Source organism: Filicampus tigris, chromosome 15 (assembly GCF_054856515.1).
Source record: "Filicampus tigris isolate MCC_2025a chromosome 15, RoL_Ftig_1.0, whole genome shotgun sequence".
NCBI classification, from domain to species: domain Eukaryota; kingdom Metazoa; phylum Chordata; class Actinopteri; order Syngnathiformes; family Syngnathidae; genus Filicampus; species Filicampus tigris.
In genome coordinates, this window is record NC_141231.1 from 13,473,260 (window position 1) to 13,492,359 (window position 19,100).

The window sequence follows — 19,100 nt, forward strand, 5'->3', positions numbered from 1 at the left end:
AAGCAAAACTGGCTTACACAACTGCATGTCTATGTAAAGAGTAAAGATTATTATTTTAAAAAGTTATTTTGAGACTTGAACTGCTTTGTTTTTCCAGACACTTTTCACTTCAATGTAGCCTGTAATACAAGGCATTTATTTCAGTTAGCGCCGTCTCAGTCTAAAAACTTGGGGGCACTATGTAAAATGAGTATAGGGAAGAGACGAAGAACAAATAAAGAAGAATAAATAAAGGGGAAGAGTCTGGCTGATAAATATATATTGTTTTTGGCGATAGTACCAGTACATTAGCACTAATGTTTTTTTTTTTTTAAGTTGCCTGATTCTGCCTGTGAGTCTTTGTTTTCGCCAATGACATCGTCGTTGGTGAAAATTCTACAAAGGTTTTTTTTGTGTTTTTATTTTTTTGTTTGTTGCCTTGAATTCCATCACTGCACAAGCCAGCCCCATTGTGTGTGCATCTGCGAGAGAAATGTGCTACGGTCTGGTGAGGCGAATTCTACTCGGGCAAGCGCTAATCATGTCAGCGTAGTGAACTGCGAGGATGACCCAAATGACGGTAACGGCAGTGGGGGTTTTGTGAGTTTTGGATCAATTTACATAAAGAAACATGTGTGGGCTCATATTCACCAAACAAGCTGGCATGACCGCTGTCCGTTCAGCTTGATGGAAATGAGTAATTTAAAGAAGTAAGATTACAACTCGCTTTTTATTAGCTGTTGTAGGTACACGGTAATCTGTAAATATTGCCTTTGTGGAATAAGACTCAAATTCAGGACGGTGCCATGTTTATTAAAATCGTCATCAGCTGTAGACTGGAAGTGTCTTGTTTACAATGCATTTGAGTAAACCTGGTTTGTTAAAAATGAATCGGCAGTATCAAAGGTTAAGTGTGCAGATTAATTTTCGCCCATTAAATTGCCTTTGAAACTTTCGAAAAGTAGCCCACCAGCTGTCTTGAGCCACCCGAGAACTCGTCGCTGGCCCCAGTCAAGTGTTCGCCAGCCAGCCAGTCGTGGGCAAATGGTTGGCCGGCTAGTGGCTAAATGCTAGCCATTAGCTGCTAACTGGAACTGTATTTTCCAATTTAAACAATGACAATTAATTTGCAATTTCTTTTTGTTATTATATTAGAGACTGAACATGATTTTGAGATAGTGTTATGTTGTAGTTGGGGACAACAGGATACTGTGCCATGGGAGCACACCCACCATTAGCTAGCTAGATAAATAGATATGATCGACATGTAACATATCAGCTAGTTCTGGATTTGTTAGTAAATGAAGCGGGCAGGAGGGCTGCTAAACGTCACATTTTCGCAAATCAACACCATGTGCGAGAGTGAAACGACGTAAAAATGATGTATATTGGCGAGAAGCTGCAGATTTTTTAAAATAACTACTTAGCAGATTTAAGTAAACAGCATCGTTTAAAGAAAATAGTCCCATTTAAAATACGATACAAAGTTTTGACGTGTTTGGGTTTAGCTCTCCTTCAAATAGACATTCCTTGCACTTTCAATAAAACAGGGTGTAAAGTTCAACCTTCCCCTGTGTATCCACATGCCAAACCTGCCGTGTAAACACTGCTGTCAGTCAACTGTTTCACTCTGATTAACTTACTAAGATAGACATGACGACAACAGCATTGGACATACAAGCGACATGGTAGATAAGGAACACAATTCACTGACACATGTACACAAAGCATCAAAGACATGGTTATTTACTATTTACTACCATTTGGTCCCTTTACGGGCTACTGATGAGTGTATTTACCAGCCGTTGCACTTTAAAGTTCTCTCGTTAATTACCAGCTCTAATAACCCCCAGTAATGGCAAAGGCCCCGTAAGATTGGACAAATGAGCACTGTTGAAAGGCGCTGGACTTCAGACAAAGGTGATCAGGCTTTTATGGGCCCTGCGACGGCGTGTGACAAACTCTCCTTTAGTTGAGTCAGCGCCTTGTTCGAGAAACCATGACAACACATTTCTTGTTGTAAATTACATTGTTTTAATAAGATGCCATTGTGTAGACCTGGTGTATGTTGTTGACCTTAGGGATTGTAATTAGGACGCACGAGCCACGTCAAAGCAAGCTGTAGTATTTGCACTCACCGCCACGGCTATCATGGAGTCGTCCGGTTTCCATTTGGCCTTCTGGTAGAATCCAAACTGTGCCACAGCCTTGGCAGACTCAATGTAGCTCGCAATCAAAACACTGGGCTGCGAGTGAGGACATGGAGAAGGAAAAAAAAAAAGTGCTATAAAAATAGCATGCCACAGTGTACAACACGCGTGACTTGGCAGAACTAAAAACATTGGCAACCAGTTATTAAACACATGCAACTACATTAACATTCACACGGCAACCATTCAAAGGCTCATTGGGAATGATTTACAGCTCTTAATTCAGACTCGGGTGAACAATAGCCTGGAATTGGAGTATTAACGTTGACTTGTTGTCAAGGTATGCTTACGCAAGTTTCTGTTTGTACTGATCTACTTGTAATGTCTGGAGGCTGCCGGGAAGATGCGTTCCGCACATGCGCTGACGTCAAAGGCCCGCGATCCACGCCGACCACGTGCGACGTTTACCACGCTCGTGCACAGATGACTGCACACAGTCACTGCAACGTTATGCGTTTGTTCTCCCATGTGGAAGTTGATTTTCTGCCATTCATTAAATGAAAAGCATTATCGTACTGCAGGGCTGGACGGTTAGTAATCAATTTTAACGATTGACTGGAATATGTGTCAGGATTATTATTATTTATTTGTTTATTTTTTTGCTGCTTCCGTAGATTACGGCGTGCACTGCTTGCACTAAACACATGGCTGCGAACACAGTCAACATATGGGCCAGCCATATTTTCGGTTCCTCCACACTGTAAAGCCCGCACAATTTGTTGCCAAATGACAGCCAGCAGTGCGTTTTCATGAGCAGAAAGATATCAAGTAACATTAGACTGGAAGCAGAGAAGGTTTTAGCTAGGCTTCAGCGTACAGTGTCGCAGCCACATGATTAAATCTTAATAATGTCAGTGATATCTGCGCACACACACAGCTCATTAACATCTCGTGCTATTTTGCATTGCGGCAACTGTATTACCTGCAGGTAATACAATTGTTTTTTCCAGGATCCCCCCTCACCCCCCCCCCCAAAAAAAAACCTACACAAAAAAAAAAAATAGCTGTGGTCGATTGTACGCTATCCTCTGCACAGAATTACTAATATTAGTGCCGTACTGATGAGCTCAGAGAGAAGTTGGCAGATTATTTTGAATCTCACTAGAGTTCTAGGCAGGACACGCCCCCGCTGCAACATGATTGGCTGCTGCAAAAAGGCAAAGACTGCCTAAAACTAGTGGGATTTATAATAACGCCTCAGTGAATATCCATTTGTCTGTTTTATGCTGACCCCAGGTGGCCAAGGCATGCCAGAAGGAGTCGCATTTATTTAATGCAGTGTCACAAAAACAAATTGTTTTTAATTTCATTTAAGGATATCATTACTGTGTTTTTGTAAAGTACAACAGCATTATGGAGTAGAGCTGGGCAATTCATCAAAATTAAATTACAATTACGATTATTACAATCCACGATTACAAAATTGGCATAATCGTAAAAATAAAACGATTATCAATATACATTTATATGCAACGCATTGTTTGTTTAGACACAAGGAATTCATACTTGAATCTATATATTTGCACCTTTTTTTATTTTATAATAACAACTGTTTTTATAAATTTTGTTTGGAACTTACATAATTATAGAATTTCAAAGAAATGTATTTGTCTTTATATTTTTTTACATTTAAAAATGTTCTTGTTTTGTACCAAAAAATAAATGACCGTTTGAATAATCGTGATTTCAATTATAACCTAAATAATTGTGATTAATATTTTATTCATAATCTAGTGGCCCTATTATGGTGTGCTATTTTTCTTCATTAAAATACACATTACAACAATTTTTGTAGTTTTTTGGGGGAAGGCTGGAATGAATTAAAGGCATTTCCATTCATTTCAATCGGAAAAGCTGATTTTAGAGACGGATTATGAATGATTTGAGCGTGGTCACAGAACCAATTAAACTTTTATCTCAAAGCACCAATGAAGGACACCGCGATAATGCCATGCTTCGTCGTCGCTTCTCTCGCACCTTGTTATGAACACGGCTAAACTACTGTGCGAGACGGATTAGTAATAACACCTTGAATGAACTGACTGTGAGCTGAGACTCGGCTGGCTGGGCTTCGGGACTAAGGGGATTTAAAACAGAAGAGACATTGCAGAAAGACCCTCACTATAAATTAAGGCTGGGAAACAAAGGCAAATTGAGGGAATTCCTGAGAACGGAATGATCTAATTAAATATGAGTGGAAAAGTTGGCAAACGATTCCTGTCCATGAGATGACTTTTTTTATGCACAGTTCAGTTGTATTAAACTTTTAAATACAATACTGTCTGTTGAGCTGTATTTAACTATTAAGGACAATACATTTGCATTTAATCTTTAATAACTGATTGTTTCAATGTGTATTTTCGCACAATTTTCAGCTATTTGTTTTTATAGGGTTTCCTCCCATCAGCCTCCTTTTGAGCAGGTACAGAGGACCGTTGGTTTACAATGATCCAGACATACGAGAATTTAAGGTTACAAATGGCGCATAATAAAGTAATGTAAGAAAACATTATGTGGTCACGTGGGACAGGAAAGCATGCTCAATTACCGCGATACTAAGAGTTTTTTATTTGATTGTTTTATATTTAAGGCTTAGGAAGTGTTTTTGATAAACCCATTTACTCCAATTACCACTTTCCCACAGAGTTTGAGTAGGTTAATGAGGTTAGACTACGGCACATTCAGACTTGTCCGTGAAATATAAACAATAAAACAACAGCCCTACGTTAAAAATCTCAGGGAGAATCTTTAGTTTGTTTTGAACCCGAGCCCAAAGAGATCCCAGCGGGAAGAGTGGCTGAACAGATGTGCTCGTCGCATCTGTCCTTTGTACTCGGCGCCTCACCAATGTTGACGAGGAAAGAACGAGGAGAAGCAAAACATGGTCATGCCTGTGCGGTGCAAATGAAATAATGACCCTGATCCATTGTTGAAGATACCAAATTAGCTCGCTGGAGTAAACAAAGCACTCGGTGGTCCTGTCCTCGATGCCTTCTTATTCCCCACAGCTTTGCTGGTTATCGTGCGTGAATCATCCTTAATATTTGTAGACGGTCTTTTAGGTTCTATCACTTAATTTTGTTTTCACTTCAAATGAGCTTTGGGTATGGCGTAAACATGTCAGTAAATCATTAAGTCAAATCTGTGGCTTCATCACTTCAACTTTTCATGTTCCATGCAACATTTATATGTAAACACGCAGACTGCACTTAAGCACTGAATTTACCAAGGCACTATATAAATAAATATACATAGAATAAAAAATAATGCCTCCTGATCAACCGAAATTAAGCATATTTACCCCAAAATTGCATTCTACTATATTGTTCTAATTTCTATCTACATGTGTTGTGCATCATTACACTACCACTGCTATTTGTTAGCCTATCTATGGCGTTTTGCATTGTTTGTTAGCATTAAACTAAACTGATATCATTAAACAAAAGGTATTTTTTAGTTTCATGTTTGGTTTGACAAACTTTTAATGCGAGCCACTTTTTGGAAGAATAGTTAACCCTTTGCCATACTGATGCTTGTTGAGAAATTAGTTGAGATCACTTTCACCATACAGCGCTCTTAAATTACTGTTTGCAAGACAAAGCAACAAAAAAAGTAACAAAATCAGCCAAACAATGGCTCGTATCTCGAGGCACAACTATGCGTCACTTCAATAGACAGTCGTGGAAAAAAAAAACTGATATACGCATTAAATTGGAAATAGGCCGTATAAGTTCTCTTATGATTGTCACCGTTAGAAAGAATTCAACCACGTGTTTAGTTTTGAGGTTACACTGCTGATGCACCGGCTGCAGACTTGTGGCTTGAGCTCCCAAGGGAGAGTTGGACATGGGCAGAAAACATTCATCAGGTGGACTACAATGATGATCTAAGGGCTCAGTTGTGCAGACAAGGTCGCTTTTATAGTTTGTCTTGTATACACGCAGTGAATGTGTTACAAAATACCTTAACATTCGAAGTAAGAATACCTTTACATTTTTCACCAGTTTCCATAACACCAGTGGTGATGCAAGTAAGCCTAATACTGTACATGCATGCTGCTAGTGTGATATGCATGGTACAGCTCTCTTACCCGACTGAACCAAACGCTGAGCTGGGTCTCGGAAAGCAGGGCGAAGTAGAAACGCTGCGAGCTGGGCTGGATGTGGAAGGGCTCCTCCGCGCTCCTCAGCGGGCACAAGAGCCTCCGTGGCCAGCCGGTGAGGAAATACATGACGGCCAACTGGCTCCGGCTCGGCTGGCCCCCCTTTTTTTCCTACTCCACCGCGAGTGTGTACTTTTTAAACCACTTCAAACATAGTGCGTCAGCATGTGAGAAAGCAAACGAAAAAAATGATGTTACAAATACAAAAAGTGTTTTTGTTGCCGTTTTGAGTCCATGAATGCCCATGAGAACAATCCAGGGAGTGGATGAAGCTACTCGGCTAGCCCGGGCTAGCGGAGCTTTTCCAACTTGACGCTAACGAGCTCCCCCCGAGGCCGAAAACAAGAGCAACCGAATCGGAGGAGGAAGCACCAACACCACGGATGATCCCTTCCAGGTGTACGTGGAGGCGATAATCGTCAGCTACCGCTGTTGTCTTAATTGCCACGGAGTCGGTTCCAGAGGTGTTTACGGACCGTGCGGCGCTCGGTTCTCACTCCTCCGTGCCTCCTCACCGACGCCATATTTTACTCGACGCTGATTGGCCATAGCGACCAAGTTTCTGTTGTTGACATGTGACGTCACTTGGTGGCGCCGCATTGAATCGGTTTGTCAACACTGACACACAGTGGTCGTTCTTTTTTTCTGCAAGACCATGTGCGTAGAATAGAAGAAATGATGCCTTGATTTAGTAACTGAAAAACACTTTTAGATCAAGGACTACCGAGTAACCATAAGTAGATGCACGCACACACATCAGGAGTCCCAGTGCGACCCCAAAATAGAAATAAAGTGAGTACGCACAGCTGGTAAAAAAAGACGTCAAGTTGTTCAAAAAACAGATTTCAGTCAGGGAACACTGGAGCTCTTTTTTTTTTTGCAACCAATCCGTTCGCTGAACTTGCTGAAAAACTCACTTCGTCAGTTTTTTTATGCGCAAACCAATGTGTTGTCTAACATTAAAGTATTGCTGTGGCACAATCTTGTGGAATCTTAGTGCCAAGCAAGTTCTTATAGGCAATTTTAAATCATTTTTTTGGTTTTGGGTACGTATTACTCATTAATATTAGCTATTTGCGACACGACTCGGTTGCTTTCCCCTGCAAATTGTAGTTCTTGTGTTCTTTAAAAGTTTTTAGAAGAATAGTAGAAGTACAGAAGTACAGTTCATTTATTTCTTTATTTTAAACTGTGTATCTTTTATGTAAATTGAGTTTTAAATAAACAATTACACTGAATGAATTGAATAGAAATGTTTCAAATGTGACTTCGATTAAGTTAAGTTTTTATGATAGTGGCGAGTACCACACTGGCTCTCTCTACTAAATGAAACGTTCAAACGGCATAATGGTACAGCTAAACCTTATGACTACTGTTTGTAATGTTACTTAAAAAAAAATCCGACACCGTCCATTCTGTTAATTCACTTGTGTTGTACTTAACCATTAGGTGCAATACGTTTCGTTTTAATTTTTTAGAGCTGTTTATTTTTTTAATTTATTTAACTTCTATGTGCAATAATTTTTAATTCAATCATATTTTAAGTCGTTTTGAATTTGCCATATTTGTAATCTCTCTGGATTTACACTTAATGTTAAAACGTTGCAGTTCTTCTTTATTACAATAGATGGCGAGCTCCGTGAAAATGTCAACTCCACAACAGGAAACAAGAAGAGGACGAAGAAAAAAATTGTCACTGGAAGGTAGCATGGCGGCTGACATGAGATTACCAACCATTAGAAAATTAGTATCTCTTTCTCTTTCCACTGGAGACAGAAGAGATTTGGTCGTACCCGGCGATGTGATCACGTCAGACTCTGGTTTCATGAGGTAAGTTTGTGTTATCGTTCTATATAAAGCCTGTTGTCTGCGCCGTGAAACTAAATGGTAACCACATTGTTTTGAACTTGAAGCCTCATGCAGCCAAGAAGCTTTCCATCTGTGTGTTTTTAAAGTTTCACTTCTCGGGGCTTAATGTGCATGAAATCCCCCTAGTTGATCAAAACATTGATTGTATTTTCCATTATGTGATGGCTTTTTTTCTGACTAAGAAACCAATTTGAATTTGTAATTTGTGAGGTTCGTTCATTCGTTTATTCATCTAATTAGTTTAGCATACAGTATATATATATATATATATATATATATATATATATATATATATATATATATATATAGTAATTCAATCCTTTACAGCACAACCTTTGCAGTTTTAAAAAAAACGGGGCACTGAAATGAAAATGCCATTCCTTTGCAGTCCCCCGTCCCCAAAAGAAAATACATTTTGTGTTTTTGTTTTTGAATGACAAAATATGGCACTCTATAAATCTGTACTTTATAAAAACCTAGAGTAATAACACAATAGAATATAAAGGATTAATCAGTTTGTGCATCATGATTTAATGCTGCAATCCAACAGTGTGCTGCTCCATCTGGTGCGCCTACCTTGGCCACCAGGAGGCAGTACTTTATCATTTAATCATGCAGCTACAAAACAAAGAGGAACAGGCTTCTTCTACTGCTCAACTTGATGTAATATCCATTTATCGCAGATGATAAACAATTTGTGCTTGTGAGTATCGTTGTTTTATTTGTCTACATGTGCTGTGCCACCATTTGTGTTCAAATATCCATCGTTTGTCTTTATGTAACCAGTCCAGCCCACTCGCGACCCTAATGATGATAAGTGGTATAGAAAACAGGACAGACGTGTGATAACTCTTGAGAGTGTTGCCATCCCGTATTGTTTTTTGTCTCCAGGGGCCATGGTACTTATGTGGATGAGGAGAAACTGACGGCTTCTGTGGCTGGAGAGGTGCAGCGAGTGGACAAACTTATCTGCGTGAGACCACTCAAGACTAGGTAAGATGGGTACACAAACATTTTTAACACCTTAAAACTCTTTGAACACCGTCGACGGAAATAGCCGCCTGACAGGAATCCTAACAAGGATCGCCGTAGAGGTCAATTGCTGTCAACTACACTTTTATGCAAATAGGCTGAGAAAAGTCTTGGCTAACTCTGGTTTGATCATCAAGCTGGGAAAGTAAAACAAAAAACACTTTGGCCAGCAGATAGCAGCATTGGGTCTCTATTGGATGAACATCAAAACAATGTGGACGCTTGTGCACATGGCGTATTGCTGGAAATTTGATTGTTACAAGCAGCTTCGGATTGATCAAAGGGTTTGTCACATTGAATCTACTACAAAGAGTGTCACAAAAGAGAGAAAAGACGACAAGAGATTATTTAAATTTCGAAGTAGAAGCAATGATGTAATGTACCTACATGCACGCACACACATGTCACAATTTATGCACACACACTACTAAATACTACTACTGCTAAATAACGTGCAAATAGTTTGTCAAAATTGGATGCTTTAATTAATTTTAAAAAATTCTTGTGGATTCCTTTTGAATTGCAGGTTCAACGGTGAGGTTGGTGATGTGGTGGTTGGCAGAATCACTGAGGTATTTTCTCGTACTCGTTACGGTCCCCGTGTAATGCTCTACTATTTAAGTTTGTCATATTTATGTGTAGGTACAACAGAAACGGTGGAAGGTGGAGACAAACTCCCGACTGGACTCCGTCCTCTTGCTGTCTTCCGTCAACTTGCCTGGAGGAGAACTGGTAAAAAAATAAAATAAAAAATAACAAAAAAAAAAATGCTGCTTGACTTGACCGTATTCTATCAGGTTTTGGCCAATGTATTAGAAATCGCCTTTCCTTAGCCCCAAATATCAGCCCCAAATATACCATATTGGTCGGGCGTTGATTTTATAATGGATAACTACTATTGAACAGATGTCAAGGGAAAATTGTGCATACTTGCGACCCATACTGTGTAAAATGACGTGGAGGGCCAGATCTAGCTTTGCGTTTGACACGTGTGCCACAGATGTTTGGTTTTGAATTTCCATTTTTCCATTTTCTTCCAGAGGAGAAGATCAGCTGAAGACGAGCTCACGATGAGAGAATATCTCCTCGAGGGCGACCTCATCAGTGTATTCTTTTGCCTGATTTACTAACATTTATTCATCTTTTGTTTCCCCTATAATTTTCCATCTTTGTGTTTTCAGGCAGAAGTGCAGTCAGTATTCTCAGACGGCGCCTTGTCGCTTCACACCCGTAGCTTAAAGTACGGGAAAGTAAGTGAAACAGCATTTTTTTTTTTTTTTTAAGTTGACTGTAAATGTGGTTCTGATTGTGTCCTTGACCGCAGCTTGGCCAGGGAGTGCTGGTCCAGCTTTCTCCTTCTCTCATCAAAAGACAAAAAACACATTTCCACAACCTCCCATGCGGCGCCTCCATCATCCTGGGTAATAACGGCTTTGTGTGGCTGTATCCCACACCGGGACAGCAGGAGGAAGAGGCTGGGGGTTTCTATACCAGCCTTGAGGTGAGACATTTAATTAAGGGATGAAACGTTTTACTGATAAAGCGATTAAAATTTCAAAAGGTTAGGGATACGTTTCATATTTAAATTGTGGTATACAACGTTTTTGCTGAAATGTGTTCTGTATGTGTGCGGCCCCTAAAATTAGTTAATAAAAATGTATTACTTTGTCATCAATTTATTTTGTCAATAATATATTGTAAATATATAGATTTTTTTTTGTAAATAAGAGAATAACTAATAGTGAAATAACTATCCATATATACATTTTACTTTATATAAATGTACATGATATAATACTTAATTCATCATGTATTAATTTAATACATTACATCAATCCTCTGTCTCATTTACTAACAACTTCACACAACATGTAGGTTGTGCAACAAGAGGGAATGAAACTGTGGACCCCTTTATGCCAAAGTGAAAGAGGCATACAGCTCTTCTTCTCTCACTCTGGGGAATCTGACCACAACTTAATATGATTTGACACCACCAACAGGCCACTTGTGGAACAGCAAGTGACCAACGACTGACAGTTTTGTCTACACAGCGAAGGTGCTGCAGGAGTTTTCATACAAATTTGAACTATTTTTTTTATTACCTCATCTACATATGACCTGACCCATTTGTTATTTTTAAACATCAAATGGGGCCCTTAAGCACACAAGTTTGCCCACCCCTGAGTTGAGAGCCTTATGAAACTGTTTTTATTGTTCTGTTCAAATTTTTGTTTGTCTCCACCACCCCCTCGCAGCCTGTCAGCCTGTCCGACCGCGAGGTGATTTCCCGGCTAAGGAACTGCCTGCTGGCTTTGGCAGCGCACAAGGTCCTCGTGTTTGACACTAGTGTTCTCTACTGCTACGAATCTTCACTGCAACACCAGGTAGGAAGCAGGGAGAAGCACAAGGCCTACACTGCACTGCGTATGTGGCGCATGGACAACACACCAAAGACTTACTGTGGCTTGCGAAAGTATTTGGCTCCCTTGAACTTTTTGACCTTTGGCACATTTCACACTTCACACAAAGATATAAAATTAGATTTTTTTTTTCTTCACCCAGAAAAAAAAAAAAAATTGGAAATACTTTCGCAAACCACCGTATACACCTTCCCCACCGCGTCAACTACTTAATTGAGCAATCGAGTAAGTGCCGCTTATCAGAAACTAGCACTAATCTGTACATCCAACAAAATTCAATGCAGCTCTGCATACTTGGTGGCTTCGACATGGTAGCAGGGGTATCGCACCTGTGGGGGATGTGGCTGTTGCTGCGTGATTGTGCCTCTGCATAGTAATGTTTCCGACGGTGTCGTCCAGCTGTCACTTGAAAGTGACTCTGGATCTTTGCCCAGGTTAGCTGGTAATCCCTGGGGCTATTTTGTTATGTAGTTTCATTCCACAGGAGGTAGCGACAGATATCTAGCAGCCTTAGCCCAGGTCCAAGCCAGTGTACTGCACCGTGAGAGCTTCGAGCTTCGGTAATGGTAGGAGGCCTCGCTGGTGATAGAGTTAGCTATTCTTCATAGTCTGGATGAACACCCTTCCATTTTTTGCAGGTTAAGATTCTATCATCTTTCACTGCGTAACCACTAGGCATTGTTTGTGTTCACAATGGATACAGCTAACCCCAACTGGCCTGTGACATCCCACAATGCAACAGGGCTTTGCCACAATACAACGCGAAAGATGTGTTGCATTGTGAGATGTGGTGGCCATTTTGGGCTAGCTGTATCTGTGGGGAATCTAAACAGTACTGTATGAAAAAAAGTATTACGACATTGCACAGTGATTTGCTACCAAACACGTTATCTCTCAAAGTATGTTTTTGCTTATTTCTATATTGTCTGGTATTTGTTTTTTACATGTACTAATAAAAATAAGGTAAGTACAATTTTGTTCCGATGGAGGTTCCACTGTACTTGTATGCAAATAATGAAAGTCAAATCTACATCTTCTGTAATAATTACCTGATGGAGGATTCTAATGTGACAAAAAAAAAAAGTTAAAGAGCATGTTTTTGAAAAATTCTTACGTGATGCACAAGCGTGATAATGCGTGTGTATGTGTATGTGTGTGGTCTCTGCAGGTTAAAGACATTTTGAAACCAGAAGTAATGGAGGAGATTGTAATGCTGACACAACAGAAGCTTATTGAACAGGAAGGTTAAACCGAGAGTCACCTACAGCCGGCGCTGAGTCACGCGCTGACCAAATCAACTTTACAAACCTTTCCCTTTTTTGTGTAATCTCTACTGTTCGAATACCAGCAAGTAAAAGTCTTACAATTGTGCTTTTGTAACAAAACAAAACAAAGAAAAAAATATTCATTAAAATGCCTTATGATTTTCAGTGTGGTGTCACTCACTAGTAATGACTGCTCTGGTTATGTATGTGTGGATGAAACTGTGTAAACCTGCAGCGATGTGACATGCTTGTAAACTTTAGTTGGACACTTTGTAGACTATCAGACACAATTACAAATCCTCTGATGGCTATACTATATTAAAGAAACTGATATACTCATTGTTATGCAATAGAGTACAGGGGTCCTTAATCTTTTTCATGTGCAAAGTTTTTAAAACAGTAAAAATCTGTTTTGTACTCAAGTACATGTCAAAGTCTGTATGTTTACGGTAATTACTTAAGAATTGAATCTGTACTTCCACTTTTACCACAGTATTTTTTGCACAAATGTCTATACTTCTACTAGTAGGACAGAGTGACAATACTTTTGCCACCTCTGGAAACTACTGTGGGGAACAAAAGATGAAGAGAAAGATTCTCACACCGTTCGTAACCTCGAAAGGGCGTAAATCGGGACCCTCCAAGGCGCAAACAACTTCCTCTTTTTAGTGCCGGCTTGAAAAACTTACTAGCCCACGCACGCATGTGACGTCATACGTCGCCCCACCCACATATTTGTGTAAACCACCTTGCGTATGGAAGTATGGCGACCCCAGCAACCACCCGACGAGTTCTCGACTGAAAGTTCGCCGCCGCTCCTCGGTGTACATGAGGGGCGATGAGTAGGCGTGTGCGACGCGGCGGCTCGGCAAAGGAGAGCTCGGCGACAGAGAAGCGGTCAGCAGCGGCCTCCACGAGGGCACGACAGCAGCCGTCGGTGGCGTCCGGCTGACTGAGGACTTGGAGTCGCCTGTATTCCTCCAAGTGGAGTCCAGTTTTGGGGGTGGGAAAGGGGAGTCGCGGACGCGGAAGTTTGCCACTCAACTTTTGCGTCCCGGTGGCCGGAATGAAGCAAAAGTGTTGAATTGGGAGATGTTTTTGTTGAGAAAAGTGCTCGAGCGAGGAGGCGGCGAGGCGCCGCCGACCAACTGTTGACTGTTCCTTGCGCCTTCAAAGAGGACCAGAGGCTAACCCGAGCTAGCCTCCATGGCTATCTGCACTTGTAGCTTGTGTGTCTCGGCTAAACTACGGGATTTAAGTTTACAACAGCACGTAAGTTGCCCTTCACCGCCCTCTATGCCTTTCTGGGCGTGTTATTCTGCCACTCTTTCCACTCATTGACTTGACCCGCACAGCGATAAAATGCTAGGCGAAACTTTAATCCCTCTAGTGCTATGCTAAGTTTCCTGTTGTATGCAGGGTCGGCCAAAAGTAGGCATACCGTTTTTTAATTAATTTATTTGAGGAAGGACGGATGGAAGAAGGGAAAAGGGATGCAAGGAAGTGACATTTTAATGATTGAAGAAAGGAAAGGGGAAAAGGTTGGAAGGTAGGGCGGAAGGATGTATCGAAAGACGATGAACTGATGGAAGCTTGTGAGAATGAATGGAAGGATGAAAAGCAGGAAGTAATAGTATTAATGATAGAAGGTGGAGGGTAGAAACAGCCCAAGGATGGAAGATTTGATCATGAAAGCATGGAAAGTGGGGAGGAAAGATGGTGTGATAGAAGGAAGGAAGAGTTTTAAGCTGGGAGAAAACAAAAAGTAGGATGAGAGGAAGCGAGCCTGTATGAATGGAAGTAAGGAAATAAGCAGGAATGAATGGAAAGAAAGGAGGGAAAGAAGGGATGAAGGAAGGTATGCACAAAAGGAAGGATGGGAGGAAAATGCATGGAAGGATGGTTGAAAGAAGGGAGGAGGGAAGGCAGATAAAATGATGGAAAAGGAGGAAAGAATGTACAACTGAAGGTAGGGAACAAAGAGAGAAACGTAGGGAGAGAGAAAATGGATGCGAGGCAGAATGGAAGGCATGAAGAATGGCGCGTAGAACGGTTGATGGAAGGAAAAAATAAAGGAAGGAAAAAATGAGAATGAGTAGGAGGGAAGGTTATGAAAAAGAGGGAGGATGAAAGTAGGAAGAATGGAGGGATGAATACTATGAAAACAAGGATGGAAAAGAAGAATGAAAGTAATTATAGAAGTAATAATGACATGACAGGAAGTTAAGAATGGTGTAGAAGAAAGAAGGATTAATGAATGAAGGTAGTTGAAAGGATGGAAAGAAGGGATGATGAAAGGAAGAAAAAGTAAGGATAAAGCAACAATAGATGTTATATGAGGAAGGAAGGATGATTTTAAAAAGGATGGAAGGAATAATGACAGAATGAGTAGGGAGGGAAAGATATATGAAAGGAAGGAAAGAGAAAAGGAAGGAAAGAAGGATGCATGAAAGGAAAAAGGTTGATAGGAAGAAGCATAGAAGGTGGGAAGTGCATAAGGATGGATATAAGAAAGGAGAAAAGTAGGGATGAAGAAAAAGATGGAAGAATGAAAAAAGAATTAGAAAGGAGGATGGTTTGAGGCGATGGAAAGAAGAGAGGGAGGAAGGATTGAAGGAAGAATAGATGATAGCATGAAAGGATGGAAAGAAGAATGGAAAAATGGCAGTAGGAAGTAAGGGGGAAAAAAGAGAAATGTAAGGAAGTTTTTTTTTGTCTATATGTTACTGGAGACCATTAGAACAAAAACGGGATGGGCGGAAGTACGTCTAATGCACTTGAATAAAAAAAAAATGTCCTCCCATTCCCCACAGATTCCTCTAGCACCCAAATCCCTTTAATGCGTGATAAAAAGCGGCATGCTGGAGTAGCTTGGACCTGCAGACCAAATCTGCATCACCCCGGCAGAGGATACCCGAGCCTGGGAGAAGGACTCCTCCCGTCTCCTCCTCCTCCCCCTCCTCCACCCCCCTCTCATCCTCCCTCCTGCCCACTGGTCAGTTGTCGGTCGACTGAGTCTGGCCCGGAGAGTCCCGGCTGCGGCCTGGCACCCTGCCCTTATGGGGCAGCAGCCGGGGAAGTTTGCCGGCGACCAGAGGAGACCCAGTTTGCCAGCCTTCATCAAGGGTGTCAAGAGGGAGTCCACGCGCCATGGGACGCAGCCCTGCAACGTCTTTGCTGTGCACGGTAAGAGCAAGACCCCTGGAAAGGACCCTGTTTTTTTTCATGAGGTTTTTTCCATTAGCCACTGAGGGGTAGTTGAACCTCGGAAGTTGAACACGGTCGATTTATGACTAGGGTTGCAAAGGGCTGCAAAATGTCGGACAGATGTCCAAAGTTAATGTGGGGAATTTTGGAAATATTTTTGGCTTCTTTTTCAAAGTTCCAAATTTCTTCTCATAGTATTGCAATTAGACAGCAAATTTTTTCTTGAAAATGTAGGGCTTCGTTGGCTTTGATATGGCTATTTTAATCTAAAAAAATATACAAGTTTTAACTTAATTTAGTTTATTCCCTTGCTAATTCCCATGGAGCATTTTTAACTTTAAAAGTGCCAAGTTTTGCTACCCTATTTGAGACCTTGGTCGACCTCCATTTTGTTCATATTCGGAACCATTTTGGCTATAGTGGGTGAAAAAAATCAGAATAGGGTGAAACTGTCACCTTTTGAAGGCAATGATTTGAAGGATTCATGTTAAGCATTCTTTTCACGACTGGTCCCAAGTGGTTCGAAAGTGGCTCTGGATCTTCACCTATCATATAGCTGAACAAATCATGGGCGGAGAATGTGCTGAGAGTCTGTGGGTGTGTGGCTAGACTTTTTGACTTTCATATGTCTTGATTGTGTCAAGTAGTTGAGAGTAATTGGAATTGATTTCGCCTGTTTTCTTATTTTTTGTAATTAGTTTGTCACAGACTTCTTTCAATTAGAGTGAATGGGTAGCAACTGCTTGATTGCGTTAAGATCAGGCCATTGATCCTGTGTCTGAGAACGCCCGGCAAGAAAGTCAAGATGTTGCATAACGGCGCTGAGTGACACCAGTTGAACGTGTACGGACAGCTCACAACTTAGTCCAAATCTCGGTGAGTCTTGTGGGTGAAAGTGCGCTCGTGTGGCTCGTCAGGTTGGAATGATGCTCAATATTAGCCGTAGCTCTCTGCGAAGATATTATAGTAATATTATAGATTTCACCTAAAAAAAACCCATATTCGCTTAAAATTACAAATTTAATCTCAAATAAATGTTGCAAAGATACTGTTCTAAAAAGAAGTATACTATTTAGTTTTTCTTCTCAGTATTAAAATTTGAATTGCTAATCTACCATTTTTTTTTCTCAAATACTCGACTACTCTCGAAAATATACAACTATTTTCTTGTAATTTACAACTTTAATGTAAAAAATAATCAGATAATCTTGCAAATGTACAATTTTTTATTCCGTGACTTTTTTCCCCTCAAAAACAGAGAGAGTATATGACTATTGTTTTCCATCATGACTTTAATTTCAAACGTATGACTAATCTTGAAAGTCATAACTTTACTCTTAAAAATATAGGACTTTTTTTCTCAAAAATATACAACTTGGTTCTTCTAATAATGCAACATTAATCTGAAAAGGTTGCTTTTTTATAAGCAATGCAACCTTTTTTCTATGAAATACACAATTTAAAAAATGTATACAATATATCTTGTAATATCACAACTTCAATTAGGACTCCACTCCTTTTTCCTTTTAATACATGACTTTTCTCAAATGCTTTTTTCCGCTTGTAATATTACGACTTTTATATTAAATAAAAAAAAAATCCAATACTTTTTTTCTCAGAAATATGGAATTGTAGTCATAATCTTCAGAGAATAATTTTTAAAAATATGGGATTTTTTACCTTGAATTATGGGATTTTTTACCTTGAAAATGTACAGGCATTTTCTTGAACATATACAACTTCAAATCTCCAAACTATCTGACGTTTTATCAACAATGTTTTTCCTCAAAACATCTACAATGTTAATCTCGTGGTAAAATAGTTTTTTGTCTTTCACTCGGGCTGAACAATTAATCAATTCAATTCAAATCGACATCATGATGTGGTTGAATGCAATTTTCAAATCGCAAAGGCTGACATTTTGGAAGAAAAACATTTCTGCTGAAGAAGTGCAGTTCAAGTTTTATGTGTCGTTTCATACAACATTAAAAGTTGAAGCGATAAAGCCACAGATTTGTTTGCATTGTTGTTTTAATCTAATTTATGATGCTTTGATTTATGTTTACACCACTTTTGCATGGTAGAAATTTGCGAAGTTGTCATAGTGAGCACTTAAAACACTGCAATTCAAAAGTTGATTAAGTTAACAACTCTAATTGAAGTAGTTAAATAAACTTCCTTTCATATTAATTCATTTGCCTTTATTTTAGTGTGTGTTAGTGTAGTGTTAGGACAGGACAGGGAAGGTCCGAAAAATGGAGCGAGCACCGGTAAATGGATCGCATTTGGCGCGGGGTCAGCGACAGTGACGCCTATTTGTTTTCCTCCTCGCGCCCCCGTGAAGAGCAGGTTGGACCGTCCCGGGGGGATGTGAGTCACAGTGCAAGAGGAGGGCAGTGTCAACACATTATTTGACTTTGTCTGCCTGGATGTTTCTCTTTTCTTTTTTTGGTGCATGTGTGTGTCAACCGGCGGCGCGCTGCTTCTCCGCGGGCAGGTTGAGACCTCTTCGCCCTGCAGCTGGCTGGGAGCGAGACGGCGCAGGCAAGCGGCGACCTGTCTTGTTCCGCCATCTCATCGATGTGCTTAATTGCAGATGGCATGACCAGCGCGTGGTTCCGATAGCTGAATACACTGTGCCGAGTTACATTGAATGTGATTGATTTTGGAGCGGATTACAAGACCTTGGTGTAGTTAACCCTACAGTGGTGCCTCGATTGTACAAATCCGTTACACAAAAATATGTTTTTAAGGGTTTACTTGCAGTAATAATTTAATTAATACATGTTATAATTATATTTATTTTAGTTTCATAAAATTTTATTATTCATTATTATTGATTATTATTATAATAATAGATAATTGTTGCACAGCACGGAGTAAGCTGCAGTCAAATTAGTTGTTTTCGTGGAGGCTAATACTTATATGCCTGAGTGTTTTGGTTTTGTGTCCATCT

At 40.2% G+C, this 19,100-nt stretch overlaps 3 protein-coding genes across 12 annotated transcripts in view; 2 read left to right on the forward strand and 1 right to left on the reverse strand.

Moving 5' to 3' along the window:
• ric1 (RIC1 homolog, RAB6A GEF complex partner 1) overlaps positions 1–6,902 on the reverse strand; it is a 33,772-nt gene extending 26,870 nt beyond the window's left edge. The window contains exons 1-2 of the mRNA XM_086053139.1: positions 6,280–6,902; positions 2,118–2,225 (exon numbers count right to left, since the gene is read on the reverse strand). Of these exons, the coding sequence (XP_085909265.1) occupies positions 2,118–2,225; positions 6,280–6,420 (249 nt within the window). The 5' untranslated portion in view covers positions 6,421–6,902. The remainder of the gene's footprint in view (positions 1–2,117; positions 2,226–6,279) is intronic.
• On the forward strand, positions 395–13,102 carry exosc2 (exosome component 2). Of its 7 annotated transcripts, none has more exons than XM_086053150.1 (11): positions 397–559; positions 7,979–8,054; positions 8,100–8,181; positions 9,112–9,213; positions 9,779–9,824; positions 9,895–9,984; positions 10,293–10,358; positions 10,434–10,502; positions 10,577–10,753; positions 11,508–11,636; positions 12,841–13,102. In XM_086053150.1, the coding sequence occupies exons 1-11, from the start codon at positions 545–547 to the stop codon at positions 12,919–12,921; spliced, it is 933 nt and encodes a 310-aa protein (XP_085909276.1). In that variant the 5' UTR covers positions 397–544; the 3' UTR covers positions 12,922–13,102. The 7 variants fall into 7 exon arrangements, with proteins under 7 accessions (XP_085909271.1, XP_085909276.1, XP_085909277.1 ...); XM_086053151.1 differs by having other exon boundaries at positions 8,124–8,181; XM_086053149.1 differs by lacking the exon at positions 397–559 and adding an exon at positions 4,014–7,143 and having other exon boundaries at positions 8,124–8,181.
• Positions 13,103–13,656: 554 nt separating this feature from the next.
• abl1 (abl oncogene 1, non-receptor tyrosine kinase) overlaps positions 13,657–19,100 on the forward strand; it is a 45,441-nt gene continuing 39,997 nt past the window's right edge. For all 4 annotated transcript variants that reach the window (XR_015089794.1, XR_015089793.1, XR_015089792.1 and 1 more), the window contains exons 1-2: positions 13,657–14,209; positions 15,751–16,123. Coding sequence is in view for 1 of the 4 variants with exons in the window: in XM_086053140.1 (XP_085909266.1) it covers positions 15,997–16,123 (127 nt within the window). In the remaining 3 variants the exon portion in view is untranslated. The remainder of the gene's footprint in view (positions 14,210–15,750; positions 16,124–19,100) is intronic.

What these genes read in the sequence shown, in the direction of transcription:
- exosc2 (XM_086053147.1), top strand. Translation starts at nt 7,093, where the DNA reads ATGCACGCACACACATCAGGAGTCCCAGTGCGACCCCAAAATAGAAAT. An exon ending in TCGAGGGCGACCTCATCAGT is followed by an intron (nt 10,359 to 10,433) that starts GTATTCTTTTGC and finishes TTGTGTTTTCAG; the next exon opens with GCAGAAGTGCAGTCAGTATT. An exon ending in GTTTCTATACCAGCCTTGAG is followed by an intron (nt 10,754 to 11,507) that starts GTGAGACATTTA and finishes ACCCCCTCGCAG; the next exon opens with CCTGTCAGCCTGTCCGACCG.